At 41.2% G+C, this 22,176-nt stretch overlaps 1 protein-coding gene across 1 annotated transcript in view; it reads left to right on the forward strand.

The window, feature by feature from the left end:
* Positions 1 to 4,393: 4,393 nt before the first annotated feature.
* SHOC1 (shortage in chiasmata 1) overlaps positions 4,394 to 22,176 on the forward strand; it is a 68,308-nt gene continuing 50,525 nt past the window's right edge. The window contains 7 exon segments of the mRNA XM_062206935.1: positions 4,394 to 4,457; positions 5,036 to 5,063; positions 5,332 to 5,532; positions 5,735 to 5,840; positions 8,128 to 8,281; positions 15,393 to 15,494; positions 18,672 to 18,780. Of these exon segments, the coding sequence (XP_062062919.1) occupies positions 4,394 to 4,457; positions 5,036 to 5,063; positions 5,332 to 5,532; positions 5,735 to 5,840; positions 8,128 to 8,281; positions 15,393 to 15,494; positions 18,672 to 18,780 (764 nt within the window).

Here is a 22,176-nt window from a genome sequence, read left to right on the forward strand (position 1 = left end):
ATGTACTCAGTTCACTCCCACCATACTTTAGAGTACTTCTACTTGTGGCTTTCAGCATGCTGAGTATGTCTTTTGAAAACGTCCATGTCCTGAAATCTTAATTCTATCAACACCTTTAAATGATTGTGTGGGTAATTGGAGAATTTTATATTGGAGATAATATTTTCTTTTTCAAAAAGATTTATTTATTTATTTGAAAGGCAGAGTAAGAGAGGCAGAGGCAGAGGCAGAGGCAGAGAGAGGGAGAGGGAGAGGGAGAGGGAGAGGGAGATAGAGAGAGAGAGAGAGAGAGAGAGACAGACTTCTATCCACTGGTTCACTCCTCAGATGTCTGCAATGGCCAGAGCTGGGCTGATCCGAAGCTAGGAGCCAGGAGCTTCCTCCAGGTCGCCTGTGCAGGTGCAGGGGCCCAAGGACTTGGGCCATCTTTTACTGCTTTCCCAAGCCATAGCAGAGAGCTGGATCAGAAGTGAAGCAGCCAAGAGTCAAACCGGCACCAGTAGGGGTTGCGAAGACTGCAGGCAGAGGCTTTACCTGCTATGCCACAGCACCTACCCCATAATATTTTCTTAGAATTTCAAAGACATTGCTATATTTTACTCTAGCTTTCAGTATTACTGTTGAGAACCCCAGTGCCTCTTGGGTTCATAAATGTTTTCACATGATCTCTTTTTTATATTGAATAGTTTAATGACTTTTTATTGTAGCCTTCTGAAATTTCATGATGGCTTTCCTTGTTGTGGATCTGTTTTCATACACTAGGCTAACTATATGATGTACCTTATCTGGATATTCCTGAATTCAGTTTTTTTAAAAAAAATGTATTTGTTTATTTGAGAGGCAGAGTTACAGAGAGGGAGAGACAGAAAGGGAGGTTTTCATCACTCGTTCAGTACCCAAATGGCTGCAATGGCCAGAACAGGGCTATTCCAAAACCAGGAGCTTCTTCCAGGTCTCCCATGTGTATGCAGGCGCCCAAGCACTTGGGCCATCTGCTGCTGCTTTCCAAGGCCATTAACAGAGAGCTTGATTGGAAGAGGAGCAGCCAGGACAAGAATTGGCGCCTATACAGGATGCTGGCACCACAGATGGAGGCTTAACCTACTATGTCACAGTGCCAGCCCTCCTGCAACTCAGTTTTAAGAAAATTTCTTGAATTATGTCTTTGATGAATTCCTTTCCTTAGTTTTCTCTTGTTCTCTTTTCTCGAATCTCCTGCTATTCATTTATTGAAGTCTTCTTTAATGTCCTTTAATGAAATTAAATTTTGTCTTCATAAATATATTTCTAATCTTTTATGAGATTTATCCCTAAGTACTTTATTTTAGCTACCATTATTTTATTTCTAAATCAAGTTTTCTGTTTATTGTTTGTGTATAACAAAAGGCAGTTCATTTTTATAGTGCTCTTATATTCACCCACCTCTTAGACTAATATTAATCCCAGTAGTTAATTCTCATGACATAATCATGTTGTCTATGAATAATAAGCACATATTTCTTCCTTTAAAATGTTTATATTTTTTCCTTACCCTACTGACAAGGACTTCAATTCATTGTTTTGTAGAATTAGGATAGTTTCTATCCTTGTCTTGATCCTAACAGTGAAGGAAATGTTTCCAGTATTGAAACTTTACTGGTGAGATGTTCAAAGATTTTCCTTTATTGAGCTGTGGAAACTTCCTTCCTGTTCCTACTTTTAAACATAAATAAAGATTGAATTTTATTAACATTTTTCTCTGTGTCAACATATGTCTGAATTTTAAATACACAAAATGCCCCTTCGCTAAAACTCACCCTACAATCCAAAGATAAATTGTTTATTATTGTGATCATACTATGTATGCATTATATTATTTTATATGTTAACATTATTGGGGTCCATGCTTGGTGTGTGGGTTAAAGCTCCAGCCTGCAGTGCCGGCATCCCATATGGGCACCAGTTCAAGTCCTGGCTGCTCCACTTCTGATCCCGCTCTCTGCTATGGTCTGAGAAAGCAGTGGAAGATGGCCCATGTGGGAGTACACATGGAAGAAGCTCCCGGCTCCTGGCTTCAGATCGGTGCAGCTCCAGCCATCACGGCCATTTGGGAGTAAATCAGCTGATTGAGGATCTCTCTTTCTCTCTCTGCCTCTGCCTGTCTGTAACTCTGCCTTTCAAAGAAATAATAAATCGTTTTGAAAAAGGTTAACATCTTGGTAACATTTCATTATATACTTAAGTTTTCTTCAAAAGCTTGTGTTTTGGGGCCAGTGTAGCAGGTAAAGCCGCCACCTGTAGTGTTGGAATTCCATATGGGTGCCAGGTTGAGTCCCAGCTGCTCCACTTCCAATCCAGCTCTCTGCTGAAGCTTGGGAAAGCAGTGGAAGATGGCCCAAGTCCTTGGGCCCCTGCACCCGTGTGGGAGACTAGGAATATGCTCCTGGCTCCTGGCTTCAGATCGGTGCAGCTCCAGCCACTGCAGCCATCTGGAGAGTGAACCAGTGGATGGAAGACTCTCTCTTTCTCTACTTCTGCCTCTCTGTAACTCTGCCTTTCAAATAAATAAATAAATCTTAAAAAAAAAAATCTTGGGTTTTAATGACTGCAGTTTTAAATCTTTTGTATGTAACACACATTTCCCAGTTTGAGGGCATTCATGGTTTAAATTTCAGATCTGTACATAATATATGTTCTTATTTCAGATTGTTTCCATAGAGTGAATTCCTGGAAGTGAGATACATGATATAAGTGTTTTTCTTAACTATATGTCCACTAGCACTGTATAAGAATATTTTGTTCTGGGCCAGTGTCTGGCACAGCAGGTTAAGCTGACACTGGCATCCCATATAAGTACCAAGTAGAGTCCTGGCTGTTCCACTTCCAATCCAATTCCATGCTAATGTGCGCACATGGGATGCCAGTGTCTCAGGTGATTGCTTTACCCACTATGCCACAACACCGGCCCTCCAAAAAAGTTTTCTATTTTCTTCCATATTCTTTCTGAACATTTTTTATTCATTTATATTTCACATATTGGTGGTTATCATGAATGTTTTTAATTTATTTTTGGACTAGATTTTATGTGTTAGAAAACTATTAATTTTATAATTCTTATCAGACACCTCAGTAAACTCCTTGGTTTATTTTCATTTCATTATCTCAGGTTTTCTAGGTAGACCAAAGTATCTTCTGCAAAAAATAAGCATCTTCTTTCCTCTCAATAGACCTTTTTTTCTGCTTTTTTTCATGGTTAACTAGTCAGGATTTTGTTTCCTGGTGACAATTTAACACTCCCCTATAATAGAAGAAAGCAGTTGCCTTATATCTATGTAGAACACATAGTAGTTGTAATAAAGTAGGAACTCTGCTACTTTATTTAACTCATGCTTGGTAAAACCTCTCTATAGTTATAAAGAACATTTGTTGTGGTGAGATGCTGCCCTCAAGTGGTACCATCAAGGGGTAGTTGGAAAAAAAGACCTATAACTGAAACACAGTGCCCACCCCCCGCCCTGTGTATTCCCACAATGTATGGGAATGCATGGAGGGAAGATGGCTGGAGAGTCTGGAAGTGGTTGGTGGAGGTGGAGGTATAAACCAATGCTGTTTGGGTTTTTACTGATAATAACTTCATTAATATTACAAAATAGACTGTATTGGCCCATCTTTAACTTTCTCAAATATACTCTCTTTAGACATAGTATTGATTGACTAGCTTTCTTTGGTGTATCTTGGGAAGCTTTTGACCATGAGATCCTCAGGAACTTAATGGGTTCACATAAACAATCTCTTAGGAGGCCAGTTTGTATCACAGGTTCTCTTTTGACATATCTAGTTAGCCAGCAGCAGGCAAAAGAATGTTAGCTGCTGCCTGTCTTACACCACATGTTTGTTAGATACATACATACATACAAATTATATAGTTGGCTATGGGAGACATCACTATGTGAAAACTATATAGTATTGCTCTCTCATGTCACTATCCATAGCAAGAGAACGTTGCTTCTCTGGTCAAGGTGGTCCTTACTTTTAGGAACTCGGCTCTCTTAGTAGATCTTCATCTGAACGTACATCATTCCTTTTCTTTCTACCCAGGAGCTAATTGAAGAGTGGGGGAAGTTTTTATGTTCCTCCCCAAGGCTCAGAAACTATTAAAGCTCTCTCACATCCAAGATCCTAAAGTCACCCAAAGATGGCAGGGTGGGGTAGAGTGGATACATTTATTCCAGCAATTGACTATTAGCAGTAGAGTTTCTTAATATGTAAGCTATACCACACTTCTCAAGTAGATACTTTTCTATATAACTTTCATTGTGAACAATCTAATAGCAGCCATGTATGAATAACTTTAGAATGACAGAATCAAGGTTGATCTCCTTGGTATGCTGTATAAACCATCTTCATTCCCTACATGCCAGAGTCTCTGGAGGATGAACTGCAGATCTTAAGATAAAATGATGTAGAGAGAAGACCAGGCTGGCATTGTGGTGCAGTGGGTTAAGCCACTGCTTGTGATGCTGCAATCCCATATCATTTAGGCCTAGGCCCAGCTCCTACTGTTGCAGCCTTTGGACAGTTAATCAACAGATTGAATATGTCTGTTTCTGTCTCTCTTTTTCTCTCCCTCTCTCTGTTGCTCTGCCTTTCAAATAAGTAAATACAAAAATCTTTTTAAAAAGGAGATGGGGGAGGGGGGCAGCTGGTGCTGTGGCACTGCAGGTTAAAGCCCCAGCCTGAAGCGCCAGCATCCCATGTGGGCACCGGTTCTAGTCCTGGCTGCTCCACTTCTGATCCAGCTCTCTGCTAGGGCCTGGGAAAGCAGTAGATGATGGCCCAGGTCCTTGGGCCCCTGCACCCACATGGGAGACCTGGAAGAAGCCCCTGGCTCCTGACTTCAGAACAGCTCAGCTCTGGCCATTGTGGCCATTTAGGAAGTGAACCATCGGATGGAAGACCTCTCTCTCTTTATCTCCATCTCTACCTCTCTCTGTAACTCTATATTTCAAATAAATAAAAATAAATATTTTTTTAAAAAGGTGATAAGGAAGACCAGAGTCAGCAAAAATCAAATGCTTTTATTTAGGCTACTTGGAAGTATAAAAGCACAGAGATTAATTAAGCTAATCTGTTGATCTAGTCCAAGATATTATGCCTCTTTTGGCATACTTATTTCTCAATGTAACATATAATATTAGAATTTATTGAGTTTTTCCTATGTTTCAATACTATCCAACATGCTTTATATGGACAGTACAATGAAGAACTAAAGAATTAAAAATGTGTTTGGAAAACACAACTATATCTAATAGCTGATTACAGTAAGTATTTGGATTTCGTTGTATAATGTTGTTTTTTCTTATTCCTTTATATTTCTTATTTGTTTTCAGATTTATATATTAATGAAGAAATTATTTTTGTAAATAGTTTGATGGACTATAAAAATCAGCTACCAACTTTGCAAACTCTCTTGAGTAGACTAAAATTATTTAAGTTAAAGGACCCTCTTATAGATTTCAAAAAACAGACCTTCAATGAAGATATTATTTTCAGGTACTTAATTTCCCATTGCTGTAAATATTTTTAAGGGAAGCAAATATTCTTTGAATGATCACAAGTTTAGATATTATCAATAATATTTTCCTCATATTACTTGAACTCAACTTTAATTTTAATCATCTGTTTTGATTGGCAACATTTGGTACACAATTTACTTTTCATAAACATTAATTATTAATATTGTTTTTCTTTTAAGGGAATGTTTATCATCTCAAGGAAGTTGGGACATTTTTCTGAAAGATCTTTATATGGATAAAGAGAACTTTTGTAAGGTGGAACTAGGAGATGCAGATTTAAATGAGGTTGTAATATTTGCTTTCTGTAATATTTTTTGAAACTCATGAAGCGCATGTCTATAAATATTATTAAAATACATTGTTTACAATTGAGAGGTCTAAAATATTTGATAATGAATTGAATATGTATCAACTGAGGAATCAAATTTACTTCCTGATAGTGGTTCTTAGGCTTGCACAAAAGAACTACCTGAAGAATTTAAAAATACATATCTGATTTAATTAGTGTGATAAACAGGAAAAGTTTAGAGGACTTTAAAACCTCTCCCAATAATTTTAATCACTAGCCAGGGTCCAGGAAATTAAGTACCTATGTCTAATTTAAAATTGGAGACTAGAGCTAGGAAGATTGATTTGTGAGTTATGCACAAGTCGATAGTACTGAGTTATCAGAGAAGTGATCTCATTGAGAGAGTGAGAATGTAGAGAATCCAAAAACTGAATATTAGGTGCTGCCAATGTCTAGTAAGGAAGATAGCATCTTTGCCTATAAAAGGTAAAGTATTCAAAGATAGCCCCCCTTTTTCATCACGCAATTCCAACAGTATACAAGGTTGTTACTGTGCTCTGTTTATAAAAAGTTTCTCACAGTTGAAAGTGCTAGTAACTTTTACAGTTTAACAAACTCAAAAATGTAGAACTATGTGGATTAGATGCTTTCACAGAGTTACTTAAAATATTTTGGGATGAGAGAATAGGAAATGTATTTTTTAAATATTTATTTATTTATTTGAAAGGTAAAATTACAGAGAGGCAGAGAGAGAGAGAGAGAGAGAGAGAGAGAGAGATGTCTTCCATCTACTGGTTCACTCCCCAGATGGCCACAACAGCTAAAGATGTGCTGATCCGAAGCCAGGAGTTTCTTCAGGGTCTCCCACGAGGATGCAGGGGCCCAAGGACTTGGGCCATCTTCCACTGCTTTCCCAGACCATAGCAGAGAGCTGAATGGGAAGTGGACCAGCTGAGACTACAACTGGCGCACATATGGGATGCCAGCACTGCAGGTGGCAGCTTTACTTGCTACACCACAGCACTGACCCCCGGAAGTGTTTTATTTGGGGATTTTCTTAATATGTCCAAAGCACATATATTACATATAGTGGACTTAAAACATTAACATTAAAATAAATTAAAAACTGAACATGAGAGTGAAAATATTAATTCACCTATTGGCCCCTTATTTCCAGTCTGTATTCTGTTCCCCATTACCTCTGGGAGGCATGCCTGCAGTCTCACTTGTTGAGAAATCCACTTCTGTAGGAATGAGAGAAAAAAACTCCATAGAGTGCAGAGAAGATCCACTCCACTCCATCATCTCTTTTTATTCCCTCATTTACCATCTCTCATGTGCTGCAGTGATAGTTTTTAATTTAGAGGATATTTCTGCCTCTGGGGATATCGTGCATCACTAATATAATGAGTGACCATAAAAGACATTTTTCAGAGAGAATATTCTTTATAATAGAATGCATTTTTGACTGCTACATTTCTGTTTTTAAAAAATATGTTAGGGACTGGCACTGTGGTGTAGTGGGTAAAGCCGCCACCTGCAGTGCCAACATCCCATGTGGGTGCCAGTTCGAGTCCTGACTGCTCCACTTCTGATCCAGCTCTCTGCTATGGCCTAGGAAGTCCTTGAGCCCCTGCACTCATGTGGGAAGACCCAGAGGAAGCTCCTGGCTCCTGGCTTTGGATTGGCACAGCTCCAGCTGTTGCTGCCATCTGGGGAGTGAACCAGTGGGTGGAGAGCCTCTCTTTCTCTCTTCCTCTGACTCTCTAAAACTCTGCCTTCAAACAAATAAACAAACAAACAAATAAGTCCTTTTTAAAAATTATGTTTAGCAGGCCGGCGCCATGGCTCACTTGGTTAATCCTCCACCTGTGGTGCCAGCATCCCATATGGGCGCCGGGTTCTAGTTCCAGTTGCTCCTCTTCCAGTCCAACTCTGCTGTGGCCCGGGAGGGCAGTGGGGGATGGCCCAGGTGCTTGGGCCCTGCACCCGCATGGGAGACTGGGAGGAAGCACCTCTCTCCTGGCTTCGGATCGGCACAGCACGCTGGCCATGGCAGCCATTTGAGGTGTGAACCAATGGAGGGAAGACCTTTCTCTCTCTCTCTCACTGTCTAACTCTGCCTGTCAAAATTTAAAAAAAAATTATGTTTAGCATTAAAAATTTTGAGTATGAGATTAGTTTAATTTGACACACCATTTAAGCAACTGTATCCATTTATGACTAAAAATGTTTATTTGGAAAAATTCACTAAAACCTTATTTTAACTGTATGTTATTTCAGCCATTATTTTTTTATTTTGAGTTTGAATCCTTACTATCTACAATTCTTAAACAAGAAACTAGTGCTCCATCACTCTCAGACCTGAAGGAGTTATTAAACTTAACGCCAGAAGTAATAAATTACGTAGATGAAAATGAAAAGCTTTTCAAAAGAGGTAAGAATTACTTTAAAATATATTTCTTATAAAAACCACTTAATGTTTGTTCCACAAACATTGCACAAGTCTTTTCTGTGTATTACATGTTAAAATTTCAGAACTGTTCTCTTTGTCATTCTCTTTCTACTACTTCCAGGCTTCAGACTTCTCTGAAATCAGTATAACTATTTCAAGGCAATTGCACAAATACATCTGAAACACCTACAACTTCACTAATTTTTTAAAGAGCTGTTTTCTTATGTACAGTGAGGGCACTATCAATTTCTACATTGGCTTTGGTTAGCTTTGGAGAGGCTCATTAGTAAGGAGCTCAGAGTAAGGATTCATGGAATCAGATGATTGAGAGTTATAACCTAGAATTTAGATGGTTCCCAGTTAACTTTAGTTATCATTATTGACATGTTTACTGATAATTTGAGCCCAGATATTTAACTGCCCTCTCATAGATATCATTCAAAATGATCGAATATATAATAACAGGGAGGAATGGAAGGAAGGTCTATGATAACCACAAGACAGGGCTGTTTGCCACTGAAAAACCACAGACTTGGGGGAATTCTTACAGAGTAAGACTACATCAAATGAATTACTGATCAGCCTACAACTTAAAGCAAGGGAATGAAAAGCCAACTTGAGCAAGCTGATCAAATCAGCACCACAACTTAAAAATATATTGGAGCTCAAAACTGCTGAGTGGGTGAGGATACAAATTTCAACTCTATAAATGCTAATGTGAAGGGTAGGAGACTTCACTAATTATGTTGTTGCCCTCCCAGAATTCAGTTGGCTCAGATGCTGTAGTACATAAAACAAGAGTCATTTCCATAGAGGCCTTCTAACAAGGAAAGTTATGATACAGGATATTGAAAGGACTGGGGGTAAGTAATATCCCAGTACCTTTAGTTTGTGATAATATCAATAATTGCTCAGTGAGGTCATAAAGTTACTTGCTACAAGCATATCTCAAGATCCCTCCCTATTTCTCATGGTCAAATGGTAAACAAAACTGTACCTTTGCCTATTCTGAACATTTAATTAAAATGGAATCATATAATATGTGTTTTCCCATGACTGGCTTCTTTTACTTGGCATATGTTTTTATACTTATTGCCATGGCATGTATCATGCTTTTATAGCCAAACAATATTCTTTTTTATTATTTTATTTTTATTTTTTGACAGGCAGAGTTAGACAGTGAGAGAGAGAGAGAGAAAGGTCTTCCTTCCGTTGGTTCACCCCCAAAATGGCTGCTACAGCTGGCGCACTGTGCCGATCCAAAGCCAGGAGCCAGGTGCTTCCTCCTGGTCTCCCACACGGGTGCAGAAGCCCAAGCACTTGGGCCATCCTCCACTGCCTTCCTGGGCCACAGCAGAGAGCTGGACTGGAAGAGGAGCAACCGGGACAGAATCCGGCACCCCGACCAGGACTAGAACCCCGGGGTGCCAGCGCCGCAGGTGGAGGATTAGCCTAGTGAGCTGTGGCGCTGGCCCAAACAATATTCTATTCTGTGGCTATATCCCATTTTGTTTATCCATACATCTATTGATAGACATTTAGGTTATTTCCACCCACTCTTTAGCTATTTTAAATAATCCTCCTATACTCATTTCATGCAAATTTTTGTGTACATGTGTGTTTTCATTTTTCTTGGATATGTAACTATGAGTAGAATTGTTAAATCAGAGAGTAGCCCTCTTTAACCTTTTGAGGATTATCAGGCTGTTTTCCAAAGTGGAAGAACTATTTTTCATTTCCATCAGCAAAGTGTGAGGATTCCAATTATCCACAGACTCTCCTTTTGATAGCTATCTTAGTGGATGTGATGTGATATCTCATTGTGGTTTTGATTTGCATTTCCCAAATGATTAATGATGTAGAGCAACTTTTCACATACTTACTGATCATTTTATATTTGCTTTAGAGAAATGCCTATTCAGATCCTTTGCCTATTCTAAATTATGTTATTTTTCTCTTATTATTGTTGCAAGTTTTCCCCCATTTGTTTTTATTTCTCAGTTCCCTTTTTTCCATCTACTTTTGGACCGCGTGGTTTTTTTTTTTTGTTTATTTGCTTGTTTTTAAATATTTTAAAAAAGATTTTATTTATTTATTTGAAAGGCAGAGTTACAGAGAGGTAGAGGCAGAGAGAGAGAGAAAGGTCTTCCATCCGCTGGTTCACTCCCCAAATGGCTGCAGTGGCTGGAGCTTGGCTGATCTGAAGCCAGGAGCCAGGAGCCTCTTCTGGATCTCCCACATGGGGCAGGAGCCCAAGGACTGGTGTGTTCCCAGGCCACAACAGAGAGCTGGATTGGAAGTGGAGCAGCAGCCAGAACTCAAACCGGTGCCCATATGGGATGCTGGCACAGCAGGCGGTGGCTTTACCTGCTACGCTACAGCACGGGCTCCTTGAGGTTTTTTTTTTTTTTTTTTTTAAGATTAATTTTATATACTTGAAAGGCAGAGTTACAGAGAGAGAGACAGAGACAGAGAGATCTTCCATCCATTGGTTCACTCCCCAAATGGCCACAATGTTTGGTGCTGGGCCAGACCAAAGCCAGGAGTCAGGAGTTTCATCTGGGTCTCCCACATGGATGCAGAGACCCAAGTACTTGGGCCATCTTTTCCTAGGCAAATTAGCAGGGAGCTGGAATGGTAGTGGGGCACCCAGGACTCAACTGGTGCCCATATTGGATGCCAGCATTGCAGGCATTGGCTTAACCCACTGTGCCATAATTCCAGCCCCCTGCTTGATGTTTTTTAAAAGATTATTTATTTATTTGAAAGTCAGAGTTACACAGAGAAAGGAAAGGCAGAGAGAATGGTCTTCTATCCACTGGTTCACTACTTAGTTGGCCACAACGGCTGGAGCTGCATCGATCCAAAGCCAGGAGCCAGGAGCTTCTTCCTGGTCTCCCACGTGGGTGCAGGGGCCCAAGGACTTGGGCCATCTTGTACTGCTTTCCCTGGCCATAGCAGAGCACTGGATTGGAAGTAGAGCAGCTGGGACTAGAACCGACGCCCATGTGGGATGTTGGCACTGCAGGCAGCGTCTTTACCCACTACGCCACAGTGCTGACCCCATCCCTGCTTGATTTCTTTTTTTCTTTTTTTTGACAGGCAGAATTAGACAGTGAGAGAGAGAGAGACAGACAGAGAGAAAGGTCTTCCTTCCACTGGTTCACCCCCCAAATGGCCAGTCTGAAGCCAGGAACCAGGTGCTTCCTCCTGGTCTCCCATGTGGGTGCAGGGCCCAAGCACTTGGGCCATCCTACACTGACCTCCCAGGCTGCAGCAGAGAGCTGGACTGGAAGAGGAGCAACCGGGACAGACCGGCACCCCAACCAGAACTAGAACCTGGGGTGCCAGCGCCGCAGGTGGAGGATTAGCCTAGTGAGCTGCTGTGCCGGCCCCTGCTTGATTTCTAAAGAAAGTTTTAGACAAAAACTTATATATTTAAGGAATACAACATGATGTTTTGATACATGTGTATGTTGTGAGAAATGATTACCACAAGAAAGCTAATGAACATATTCATCAGCTCTTGTGTGTATGTGGTGAGAATACTTATTATGTTCTTTCAGCAAATTTTAGCTGTACAATACAGTATCAACTGTAGTCATTGTGCTATAAGTAGGGCTCCAAAACTTACTCACTTTATAGCTTTCAGTTTGTACCATTTAATCAAAATCTACTTTCCAGCAACCTCTCTACTCTCAACTACTATGAATTTGATGTTTTTAGATTCTCCATATAAATGAAACCAGACAGAATTTTTGAATTTCTGTGCCTGGCTTATCTCACTTAGCAGTATATCCATCAGGTTCATCCACGTTGTCACAAATGACAGGATTTTCTTTTGTATGGCTAAATAATACTCTGTTTCTCTCTCTCTCACTCATTCTCTCTCTCTCTCTTTCACACACACACACACACACACATACGCTTCTCAGTTTATGAAAATGTCCTGAGGAACCCATTGTATGTTGAAAATATTCTAAGTGAAATATGCATTAATATATCTAACCTACAAAACATTGCTCAGAAGCACAGTACACTGTAAACCATGGACTGTTTGATCTGGAGATCATGTGGCTGACTGGGAGCTGTGGCTTACTGCTGCCCAAATTCATAAGAAAATAGTGTACATATCGGTAGCCTGGAAAAAGATCAAACTTCAAAATAAAGTTTCTACTGAATATATGTCACTTTTGCACCATCATAAAGTCAGAAATCATAACTGGAACCACGGTCAATCAGGGACCATATATAGACCCCCCCACACACACACACACATACACAGGTACTACTTTACTCATTCATCTGTTGACAGATACATAGAGTTTTTTTTAAGACTGATTTATTTATTTGAAATACACAATTGCAGAGAGAGAGAGAGGGTGAGATAGACAGAGAAACAGAGAGAGATCTTTCTTGTTCACTCCCCAAATAGCTTCAGTGGCCAGAGCTTGGCCGAACCAAAGCCAAGAGCCAGGAGCTTCTTCCAGGTCTCTTGCATGGGTGCAGGGGCCCAAGCTCTTGGGCCATCTTCCACTGCTTTTCCCAGGCCATTAGCAGTGGAGCAGCTGGGACTTGAGCAGGCACCCATATGAGATCCTGGTGTCACAGGCCGTTTTACCTGCTATGCCACAACAGTGGCTCCTGCTCCTGGCTTTGAAACCTTCTTATGCTAATTTCAAAGACTGAATCATCTCGTGGTTAGTGTCCATTGACATATTTTTGTTGTTGTGTATAAGTCATATTTCCCTGTTTTTGTTACACTAAACATATATGGATTATATACTGACATTGCACGTGATTATTTACAGAAACTATTCTGCTTTGTACTCTGAAGGTAACTGGGTTTTTTGTTTTGTTTTGGCCTTATTTGTTTTGTTTTAGTAGTCTGTTAACTTGGTTGAGCTCAAACTATAAACTTTGTCTCCCTTTTGGAGGGAAGGAGCTGAACTCTCTATTTAGAACTTTTAGCCATGGCTTGTGTGCTTGGAGTCTGCCCCAAATAAGTGTAGGTCAGAAATCATAGATTTTTTTTTTTTTTTTTTTTTGACAGGCAGAGTTAGACAGTGAGAGAGAGAGAGAGAGACAGAGAAAGGTCTTCCTTTGCCATTGGTTCCCCCTCCAATGGCTGCTGCGGCCGGCGCACTACGCTGAATCGAAGCCAGGAGCCAGGTGCCTCTCCTGGTCTCCCATGCGGGTGCAGGGCCCAGGGACTTGGGTCATCCTCCACTGCGCTTCCCGGGCCACAGCAGAGAGCTGGCCTTGGAAGAGGAGCAACTGGGACAGAATCCGGCGCCCCAACCGGGACTAGGACCCGGGGTGCTGGCGCCACAAGGCAGAGGATTAGCCTAGTGCGCCGCCAGTACAGATGAAACCATCTTGGGAAAACATGTTTTGCTCTGACATATTTGAAGATGTTATAAACATTAGCACACGTACATAAAATATTAAAGTTTCTTCTACTGATAAAAAGAAAATGGGCCGGCGCCGTGGCTTAACAGGCTAATCCTCTGCCTTGCGGCGCCAGCACCCCAGGTTCTAGTCCTGGTCGGGGCGCCGGATTCTGTCCCGGTTGCCCCTCTTCCAGGCCAGCTCTCTGCTGTGGCCCGGGAAGTGCAGTGGAGGATGGCCCAAGTCCCTGGGCCTTGCACCCGCATGGAACACCAGGAGAGGCACCTGGCTCCTGGCTTCGATTCAGCGCAGTGCGCCGGCTGCAGCGGCCATTGGAGGGTGAACCAACGGCAAAGGAAGACCTTTCTGTCTCTCTCTCTCACTGTCTAACTCTGCCTGTCAAAAAAATATATATATATATTTTATTTACTTATTTGAGAGGTAGAGTTACAGAGAGAGGGAGAGACAGAGAGAAAAATCTTCCATCCACTGGTTCACACCCCAAATGGCTGCAATGGCTGGAGCTGGGCTGATGTGAAGCCAGCAGCCAGGAGCTTCTTTCAGGTCTCCCACATGGGGCAGGGCCTTAAGCACTTGGGCCATCTTCTGTACTTTCCCAGGCCATTGGCAGGGAGCTGATTGGAAGAGGAGCAGCTATAGCATGAACTGTGGTGTCCCAAGCCCCAGAGATCAGAGATTTAGACAGAGTTTTATGGAGAATTTGGGACTCCTCCTGTGTTACTCTCCCCTTTTCTGGATTTCTCCTCTTCACTTTCCAGCTGCTCTGTTAAACTTGGAAGTCTAGTTCAGATACAACTGTCTTCTCATTCTTTGAGATAATATTGCAGGTTTTTTTTTTTTTTAATCTATGTTCTAGTTGCCTTGTTCACTCCCCCAAATGGCCACAACAGCCAGGGCTGGACCAGGCCATGCCAGGAGCCGGGGAGGGGGGGTTCTTCCGGATCTCCCATGTGGGTACAGGAGCCTAAGGACTTGAGCCATCCTCTGCTGCTTTCCCAGATGCATTAGCAGGGAGCTGGATTAGAAATAGAGAAGCTGAGACTCAAACCAGCATCCATATGGGATGCTGGCGCCATAGGCCATGGCTTTAACCCACTGTGCCATAGTGCCGGCCCCAGGAAATATAATTTTGAAAGAAATTAATTATGATAATCTTCTTTGAAACATAGATGAATCTGCTAAAACTGAGATCTTCGAGGAAGGGAGAAAGTCTTACTGGGAGAAAATGCTAAGTTTCTCATGTTAGTAGGGGAATTGAAATCAAAGTGGCAGTATTCATATAGACAAGTAGAATTCTAACCAAATGGAAGATAGAAAGACATCATATATGGATGAAGATTAAATCCTTCAAAGTGTTCTCATTCTTTTTAGTTTGTGACTTATAGATTAGCCACCTTAGCTCCAATGATCATGTACATTTTCCCGTTTTAACTTCCTTTCGTATTTTGATTGACAGTTGAGGGATAATAGAGGTGTGCATATGAGAAACAGTTATTCATCTGTTAAGTCAGCTTAACATTTTCTTCATAAATCTAAATCTGCACTTCTCTCCAAAAGGAACATTGACCTAAAATAAAGCAATGCAGACATTTTAAAAGGAAAAAACCATGGAGCAAGGTTATAAAAAGACTATTTTAATGGTACTTTTGCTGATAATAGAATTTCTTCCTTTTATTTTCAGATCTTACTTCCAAGCATGGAATTGAAATTGAGGATAGAAAATGGAGCTTCACAGAGATTTTAACATCTCAAAGCCTGTATGAGCCAGAGTGCCATGAACCAGGTAGAAATTTTGAATAAATCATTGAGTTTACCAAGGGTTACCTAGATATGATGTACAAGTACAACACATTTACTACAAGTCAGTTTTCATCTTTAAAATTTGATTATTGTAATCCTAGTTTTTAAAATTTTATCCATCCATTTATCTTTGTTACTGTCATTAACTCAGAATCTTACCAATACCAAAAATGAATAATACATAGAAGAATTACAAAGGTTGGGGAAAAGGAATGCAGGAAGCCATATTAATATTAAAAATATAAATCAAAATATTATAGCTCAATAAATACAATTTTCTATTTTATTTTAATATTAACAATTGTGTTAGTCAGATTTTTCTCTTCTTTAAAATACCTGAGAAGAGCTTTTTGGGAAGAAAAAAGTTTGGAAGTTCACATTTCAAAACCAAGTGGCCCTGGAACTGGTGCTATGGTGTAGCCGATAAAGCCGCTGCCTGCAGTGCCAGCATCCCTTATGGGCGCCGGCTTGAGTCTTGGCTGCTCCACTTCCAATCCAGCTCTCTGCTATGGCGTGGAAAATCAGTAGAAGATGGCCCAAGTACTTGGGCCCCTACCCACGTGGGAGACCAGGAAGATGCTCCAGGCTCCTGGCTTTGGATTGGCGCAACTGGGGAGAGAACCAGCGGATGGAGGACCTCTCTCTCTCTCTCTGCCTCTGCCTCTCTGACTTTCAAATAAAAAATAAAATTAAAAAAAACAGTGACCCTATTAATATGACATTCAGTGGAGGCTGGCAGTGCTGAAATATGCATGGAGGAATGTTCACATGGTGAGCCAGGAAGCGGAGAGAGAAGTTAGACTGAATTCGGTTTAAATTATCAACCCTCTCCCAAGAACCACCCTCCCAGGGCAAGCCCCCAGTGACCTAAAGACCTCCCACTGTTCCCACCTCCTAGCCTGCTTATTAGATCAAGTTGTACCCTGATCTATCAACGATTAGCACTAGTGCATTATCTGTTAATAGCAAGACTTTTAGATTTAAACATCTGCATGAGTTTGGGGAGCCAAGTCCTGTTTAATCCATAACAGCAATTTTACTGACCTTTGTTAAAGTTTAATTTTTTTATGTTTTTTTAATGACAGAGTGAAAGAGAAGGAGAGGGAGAGGGAGAAGGAGAGAGAGAGAGAGAGAGAGAGAGATTGAGATCTTTCAGCCACTGGTTCACTCCCCAATTGGCCACAACAGCTGGGGCTGGGCCATGTTGTGCCAGGATCCAGGAACTTCATCCAGGTCACCCGTGTGGGTGCAGGGGCCCAAGCACTTGAGACATCATCCACTGCTTTCCCAGGCACATTAGTAGGGAGCTGGATCAGAAGTGGAGCAACTGGGATTAAACTGGTGCCCATACGGAATACCAGCATTGCAGGCAGCTGCTTAACGAGCTATGCCACAATGCCAGCCCTGAAAGTTTAACTTTTTAATCCTGCAAAGCAATATTGTCATTCTCTGTTCTGTCATTGTTATTACCCTACAAAATTTGGAATCTCAGAATTATCTTTTGTTTCAGTATAATGCCAAATTTTATTGTTTGTTAACTATCCTAATGATACTATTATTTACTTACATTTATAATAGATTCACACACATTAGTCTTTAGAAATTTATTGTTTTATTTATGAGTGACAAAAACCATACCAATTACTTATCAATAAATGAGGGTCAATTTTTCAAGACCACTCTATTTTTTTATTTTTTGACAGGCAGAGTGGATAGTGAGAGAGAGAGAGACAGAGAGACAGAGAGAAAGGTCTTCCTTTTTGCCATTGGTTCACCCTCCAATGGCCGCTGCGGCTAGCGCATCTCGCTGATCTGAAGCCAGGAGCCAGGTGTTTCTCCTGGTCTCCCATGTGGGTGCAGGGCCCAAGCATTTGGGCCATCCTCCACTGCCTTCCTGGGCCATAGCAGAGAGCTGGCCTGGAAGAGGGGCAACCGGGACAGAATTCAGCGCCCCAACCGGGACTAGAACCTGGTGTGCCAGCGCCGCAAGGCAGAGGATTAGCCTGTTAAGCCACGGCGCCGGCCAAGACCACTCTATTTTGTCACTCTGTGCTAGACCATCTAGTTTCAAACTCATTGAAGAGAAGAATTACTCTTCACAGCACTATTTGCTTAACATAACTAATATTTAGTATTGAAATAAAAAAGATGATCTCCTACGTACTAACAACTTGAGCTTTCAGAATTAAAAGCATCATTGCATATAAGACCCTTAGAATTTATCTTACATATATTAAGCTCAATAAAATTTCACTGTCAATATATTTTTCAAAAGAATCACCACTGTTATAATTGAGAGGCCATATAATATGTATGTAATTCCTTGTATAGATGGAATTTTTTTAAAGATTCATTTATTTATTTGAGAGGCAGATTTACAGAGAGAGAGAGAGAGAGAGAGAGAGAGAGAGAGAGAGAGAGAGAAAGAGAGGTCTTCCATACACTGGTTCATTCCCCAAATGGCTGATCTAAAACTAGAAGCCAGGAGCTTTTTCCAGGAGTCTACGTGGGTGGAGGAGCCAAAGCAGTTGGGCCATCTTCCACTGCTTTCCTAGGCTATCAGCAGGGAGCTGGATTGGGATTGGAGCAGCCAGGACTCAAATGGACACCTATATGGGAGGCTGGCGCTGCAGGTGGGAAGCTTAACCTCCTTAGTGCTGGCACCATCTAGATGGAAATTTTACAGTGTTATTTCGTATCTCACATAATCCAAATTTATTTTTTTAAATATTTATTTTATTTGAAAGAGAGAGAGAGAGAAAGCCTTCTGTTCATTGGTTCATCCCCAAGTGGCTGCAATGGCTTCTGTTCACTTGGTTCATTCCCAAGTGGCTGCAATGGCTAGGAACCAGGAGCAGGGCGCTTGATCTGGGTCTCCCAAGTGGGTGGCAGGGTCCCAGGTAATTGGGCCACCTTCTGCTGCTTTTCCCAAGCCATCAGCAGGGAACTGGGTTGGAAGTGGAGCAGCCAGAACTTGAACCAGTGCTCATATGGGATGCCAGCACTGCAGGTGGTAGCTTTACCCATTATGCCATGGCTCTGGCCCCCAAAATATTTTTGCTGTAAGAGAATGAGCAAACATAATACTTACTTACAAAAGCTTCTAAATTGTACTTAATTTTATTTAATGTTTGTATAACTCCAATTTCGTGTATTTCAGAAGAGTTAGAAATGCTGCTAAGTCAGCCACACGGCACAAGCCAACATTCTTCAGTGAATTCATTATGTGCAGGACTTCAGACATTTCCGTTGTCTCCTGATTGTAAAAGGTACATAGAGATCATATCTAGAACCAAATTTGCAATTAGAACAAGCAGTCTTTAATTAAAGCTTTCCATATAAAAGCAATTTCCAAGATATCTCATTAAAATATGTAAGAGATAGTTTAATGTCTATAGTAGACAACTAGAGGACTATATGAATATGTATGCACATATTTGGTTTTATCCATAGAATATCTTCAGAAAGGAACACAAGAAACAAATAACATTGGTGTGTCCAGAGGGGAAGTAGGCAACCTAGTAATATGGGTAGGAGATTTTTTTCACAACACCCTTTTATGTATTTACATTTTTGAATGCGAATATATTGCTACTAAAAACACATAACTTCAGGGCCATTGTTGTGATACAACAGGTTAAGCCACCACCACAGGGGCATCCTATATGGGGACCAGTTCATGTCCCAGCTGCTCTACTTCCCTTCCAGCTCCCTGCTGATGTGCCTGGGAAAGCAGCAGAAGGTGGCCCAAGTCCTTGGGCCCCTGCACCCACGTCACAGACATGCATGAAGCTCCTGACTCCTGGCTTCAGCCTGGCCCAGCCCCCGCCATTGAGGCCGTTTGGGGAGTGAACCAGCGAATGGAAGATTTCTATCTCCATCTCTCCCTCTATCTCTCTCTTTCTTTGGCTTTCGAATAAATAAATCTAAAAAAAAAAAATCAAGTTACTTGAAAATGTTAAGATCCTGCCATTGGAATAATATGCTTAGCATATTGCTCTGGATATTTACCCTGCCTCTATTGGCATGCACTGTATAAATGGTGTGTAAGTTTTCTAGGGCTGCCATACAGATAAACAGCAGAAAACAGCAGCAGTAAACAGCAGAAATTTATTTCCTCACATGCTGGAGCTAGAAATCAAGAATAAGTGTCAGCTTTGGGGGGTGAACCACCGGAAGGAAGACCTTTCTCTCTGTCTCTCTCTCACTGTCTATAACTCTCTCTCTCTCTCTCTCTCTCTCTCTCTCTCTGTTTCTCTCTCTCACTAACTTTTTTTAAAAAGTTAAAAAGAAAGAAAAAAGAGTAAGTGTCAGCTGCAGGGTTGGTTCTGTCTACAGGTCTGATTCTTTGGCTTACAGATGACTGTTTTCTCCTTCATCTTCATATGGTTTTTCCTCCATCCTTGTCTGCCTCCTAATCTCTTCCTCTTATAAGGACACCATCATGTTGGATTAGGGAGTAATTTAATGACCGTATTTAACTTAATTATCATTTTAAAGGCTCTGTCTCCAAATACAGATTCTGAAGTACTGAGGGTTAGGGCTTCAGCAAATGAATTTGGAGGTGGGTTGTGAGGATAATTCAGATCATAATAAGAGATTTGAGAGCTATGGACTAGAGCCAGATTGCCTGGCTCTATCAATTACTAACTCTGAGAATTTATTTGCTCTGTGCTTCAGTTTCTTTATCTGAATACTGGGATCATAGTGGTATCTACCTCAGAGGATTGTCATGAGCTTTCTAAAAGATATGCCACCGGGACTGATGCAGTGGCGCAGTGAGTTAATGCCCTGGCCTGAAGCGCTGGCATCCCATATGGGCGCTGGTTCAAGACCCAGCTGCTCCACTTCTGATCCAGCTCTCTGCTGTGGCCTGGGAATGCAGTAGAAGATGGCCCAAGTGCTTGGGCCCCTGCACCCACGTGGGAGACCTGAAAGAAGCTCCTGGCTCCTGGCTTTGGATCGGCCCAGCTCTGGCCATTGCAGCCAATTCGGGAGTGAACCATTGGATGGCAGACCTCCCTCTCTCTCTCTCTCTCTCTCTTTCTCTCTCTCTCTCTGCCTCTCCTCTCTTTCATTGTAACTCTGACTTTCATATAAATAAATAAATCTTTTTAAAAAAAAAAAAAGATATGCCATAGATATTTGGCTAGGAGTAGCCAAAGATCACAGAACAGCATGGATAGTGGTTGATCAATAGATTTGGCTATCACTTTGCTCCCCTTAGGAGTGCTAAGGGTCATATCCATCTTTAACAGAGGACATCCACTGACTTTGTTCACCTCTGTCAATATGAGCAAGTGTTAGAGGAACCAGACAGTAAAACTAAGGCTTGATCTTAAGTTGGTTCAATACCCCATTGTTATTGCAGAAAATGGTCTGTAAATTAGCATTGATATTGTAGGGCTAAGTAATTGTATTCTAATTTAAGCCAAATTTTCTTAGCTTAATAGCCCAGCATCCTTGCCTTTTGTAAACAATTTGAGAGAGCTTTGGTTGCTGTTTTCTCCCAAGTGGCATAAGTATAACAATGTTTCTAAGGTAGATTAGTCTGCTCTCCTGTAATAATGTCACCCGATTCCTCTTATTTTTTTTTTTTTTTTTGGAAAAACAATTAATATATTTGAAAGAGGGGCAGAGGGTAGAAGGGGAGAGAGAAAGAGAGAGAAGTCTTCCATCTGGTGGTTGATTCCCCCATTTCCCACTACAGCTGGTACTGGGCTAAGCTGAAGCCAGGAGCCAGGAACTCCATCTGGTTTCCTACATGGGTGGCAGGAACCCAAGAATTTGGACTAACATCCATTACCTTCCCAGGTACGTTAGCAGGGAGATGGATCAGAAGCTGCTGGAACTCAAACCGGTACTCCAACATAGGATGTGGGTGTTCCAAGTGGTAGTTTCACTCACTGCTCCACAAAAGCCATCCTACCTCTTCCTTTTTATGCCAATTAGATACAAAACTAGAAATATATAGTACAGTCTCTTTTTGTCCCACTGCAAACCTGTAACTTAATGTGTTCTAAAATAACAGATTTTTCAGAAAAATTACTGGAAAGTCTACAAGTTTCCAATGAGTTATTTCAATATTGGAGACTGTGAGAGCTGTGTGCTGGGTTTTGAGTTCTTAGTTATGATGAATAGATCTACCAGAAGAGAGTGCTTTTGGGTTACAGGGACCAATGGGGGTCAAGATTTTGGAACTCATTACTTGTTGGTTAGGCTTCTATTCCTGGTCTTGCAACGATGTTAAAGCCTAAGATGGAGGAGTTGGTACCAAGGGCTGCCAAATACATCTTGTCTTCTAGCTATGAGTTATTTGCCTTTGTGGGGCATATTTTTGTTATCCATAACTATTATGAACAAGAACTGTTCATATTAGATATAAGAGCTTAAAAATAGCATAGGACAAGTATGGAAATGACTTAAAATTGTTTAAATAATTTTAGTACCTTTGCTAAGGGTACAAGGTTTTTTAAGATTTATTTATTTGAAATTTTTGAGATTTATTTATTTGAAAGTCAGAATTACAGAGAGGAGAGACAGAGATCTTCTATCCGTTGGTTCACTCCCCAAATAGCTGCAATAACCAGGGCTGGGCCAGGCAGAGGAGAGAATCTGGGAGCATCAGCTGGGTCTCCCACATGGGTGGCAGGGCCCAAGTATTT

The sequence above is a fragment of the Lepus europaeus genome, chromosome 12, assembly GCF_033115175.1.
Source record: "Lepus europaeus isolate LE1 chromosome 12, mLepTim1.pri, whole genome shotgun sequence".
Classification (NCBI taxonomy): domain Eukaryota; kingdom Metazoa; phylum Chordata; class Mammalia; order Lagomorpha; family Leporidae; genus Lepus; species Lepus europaeus.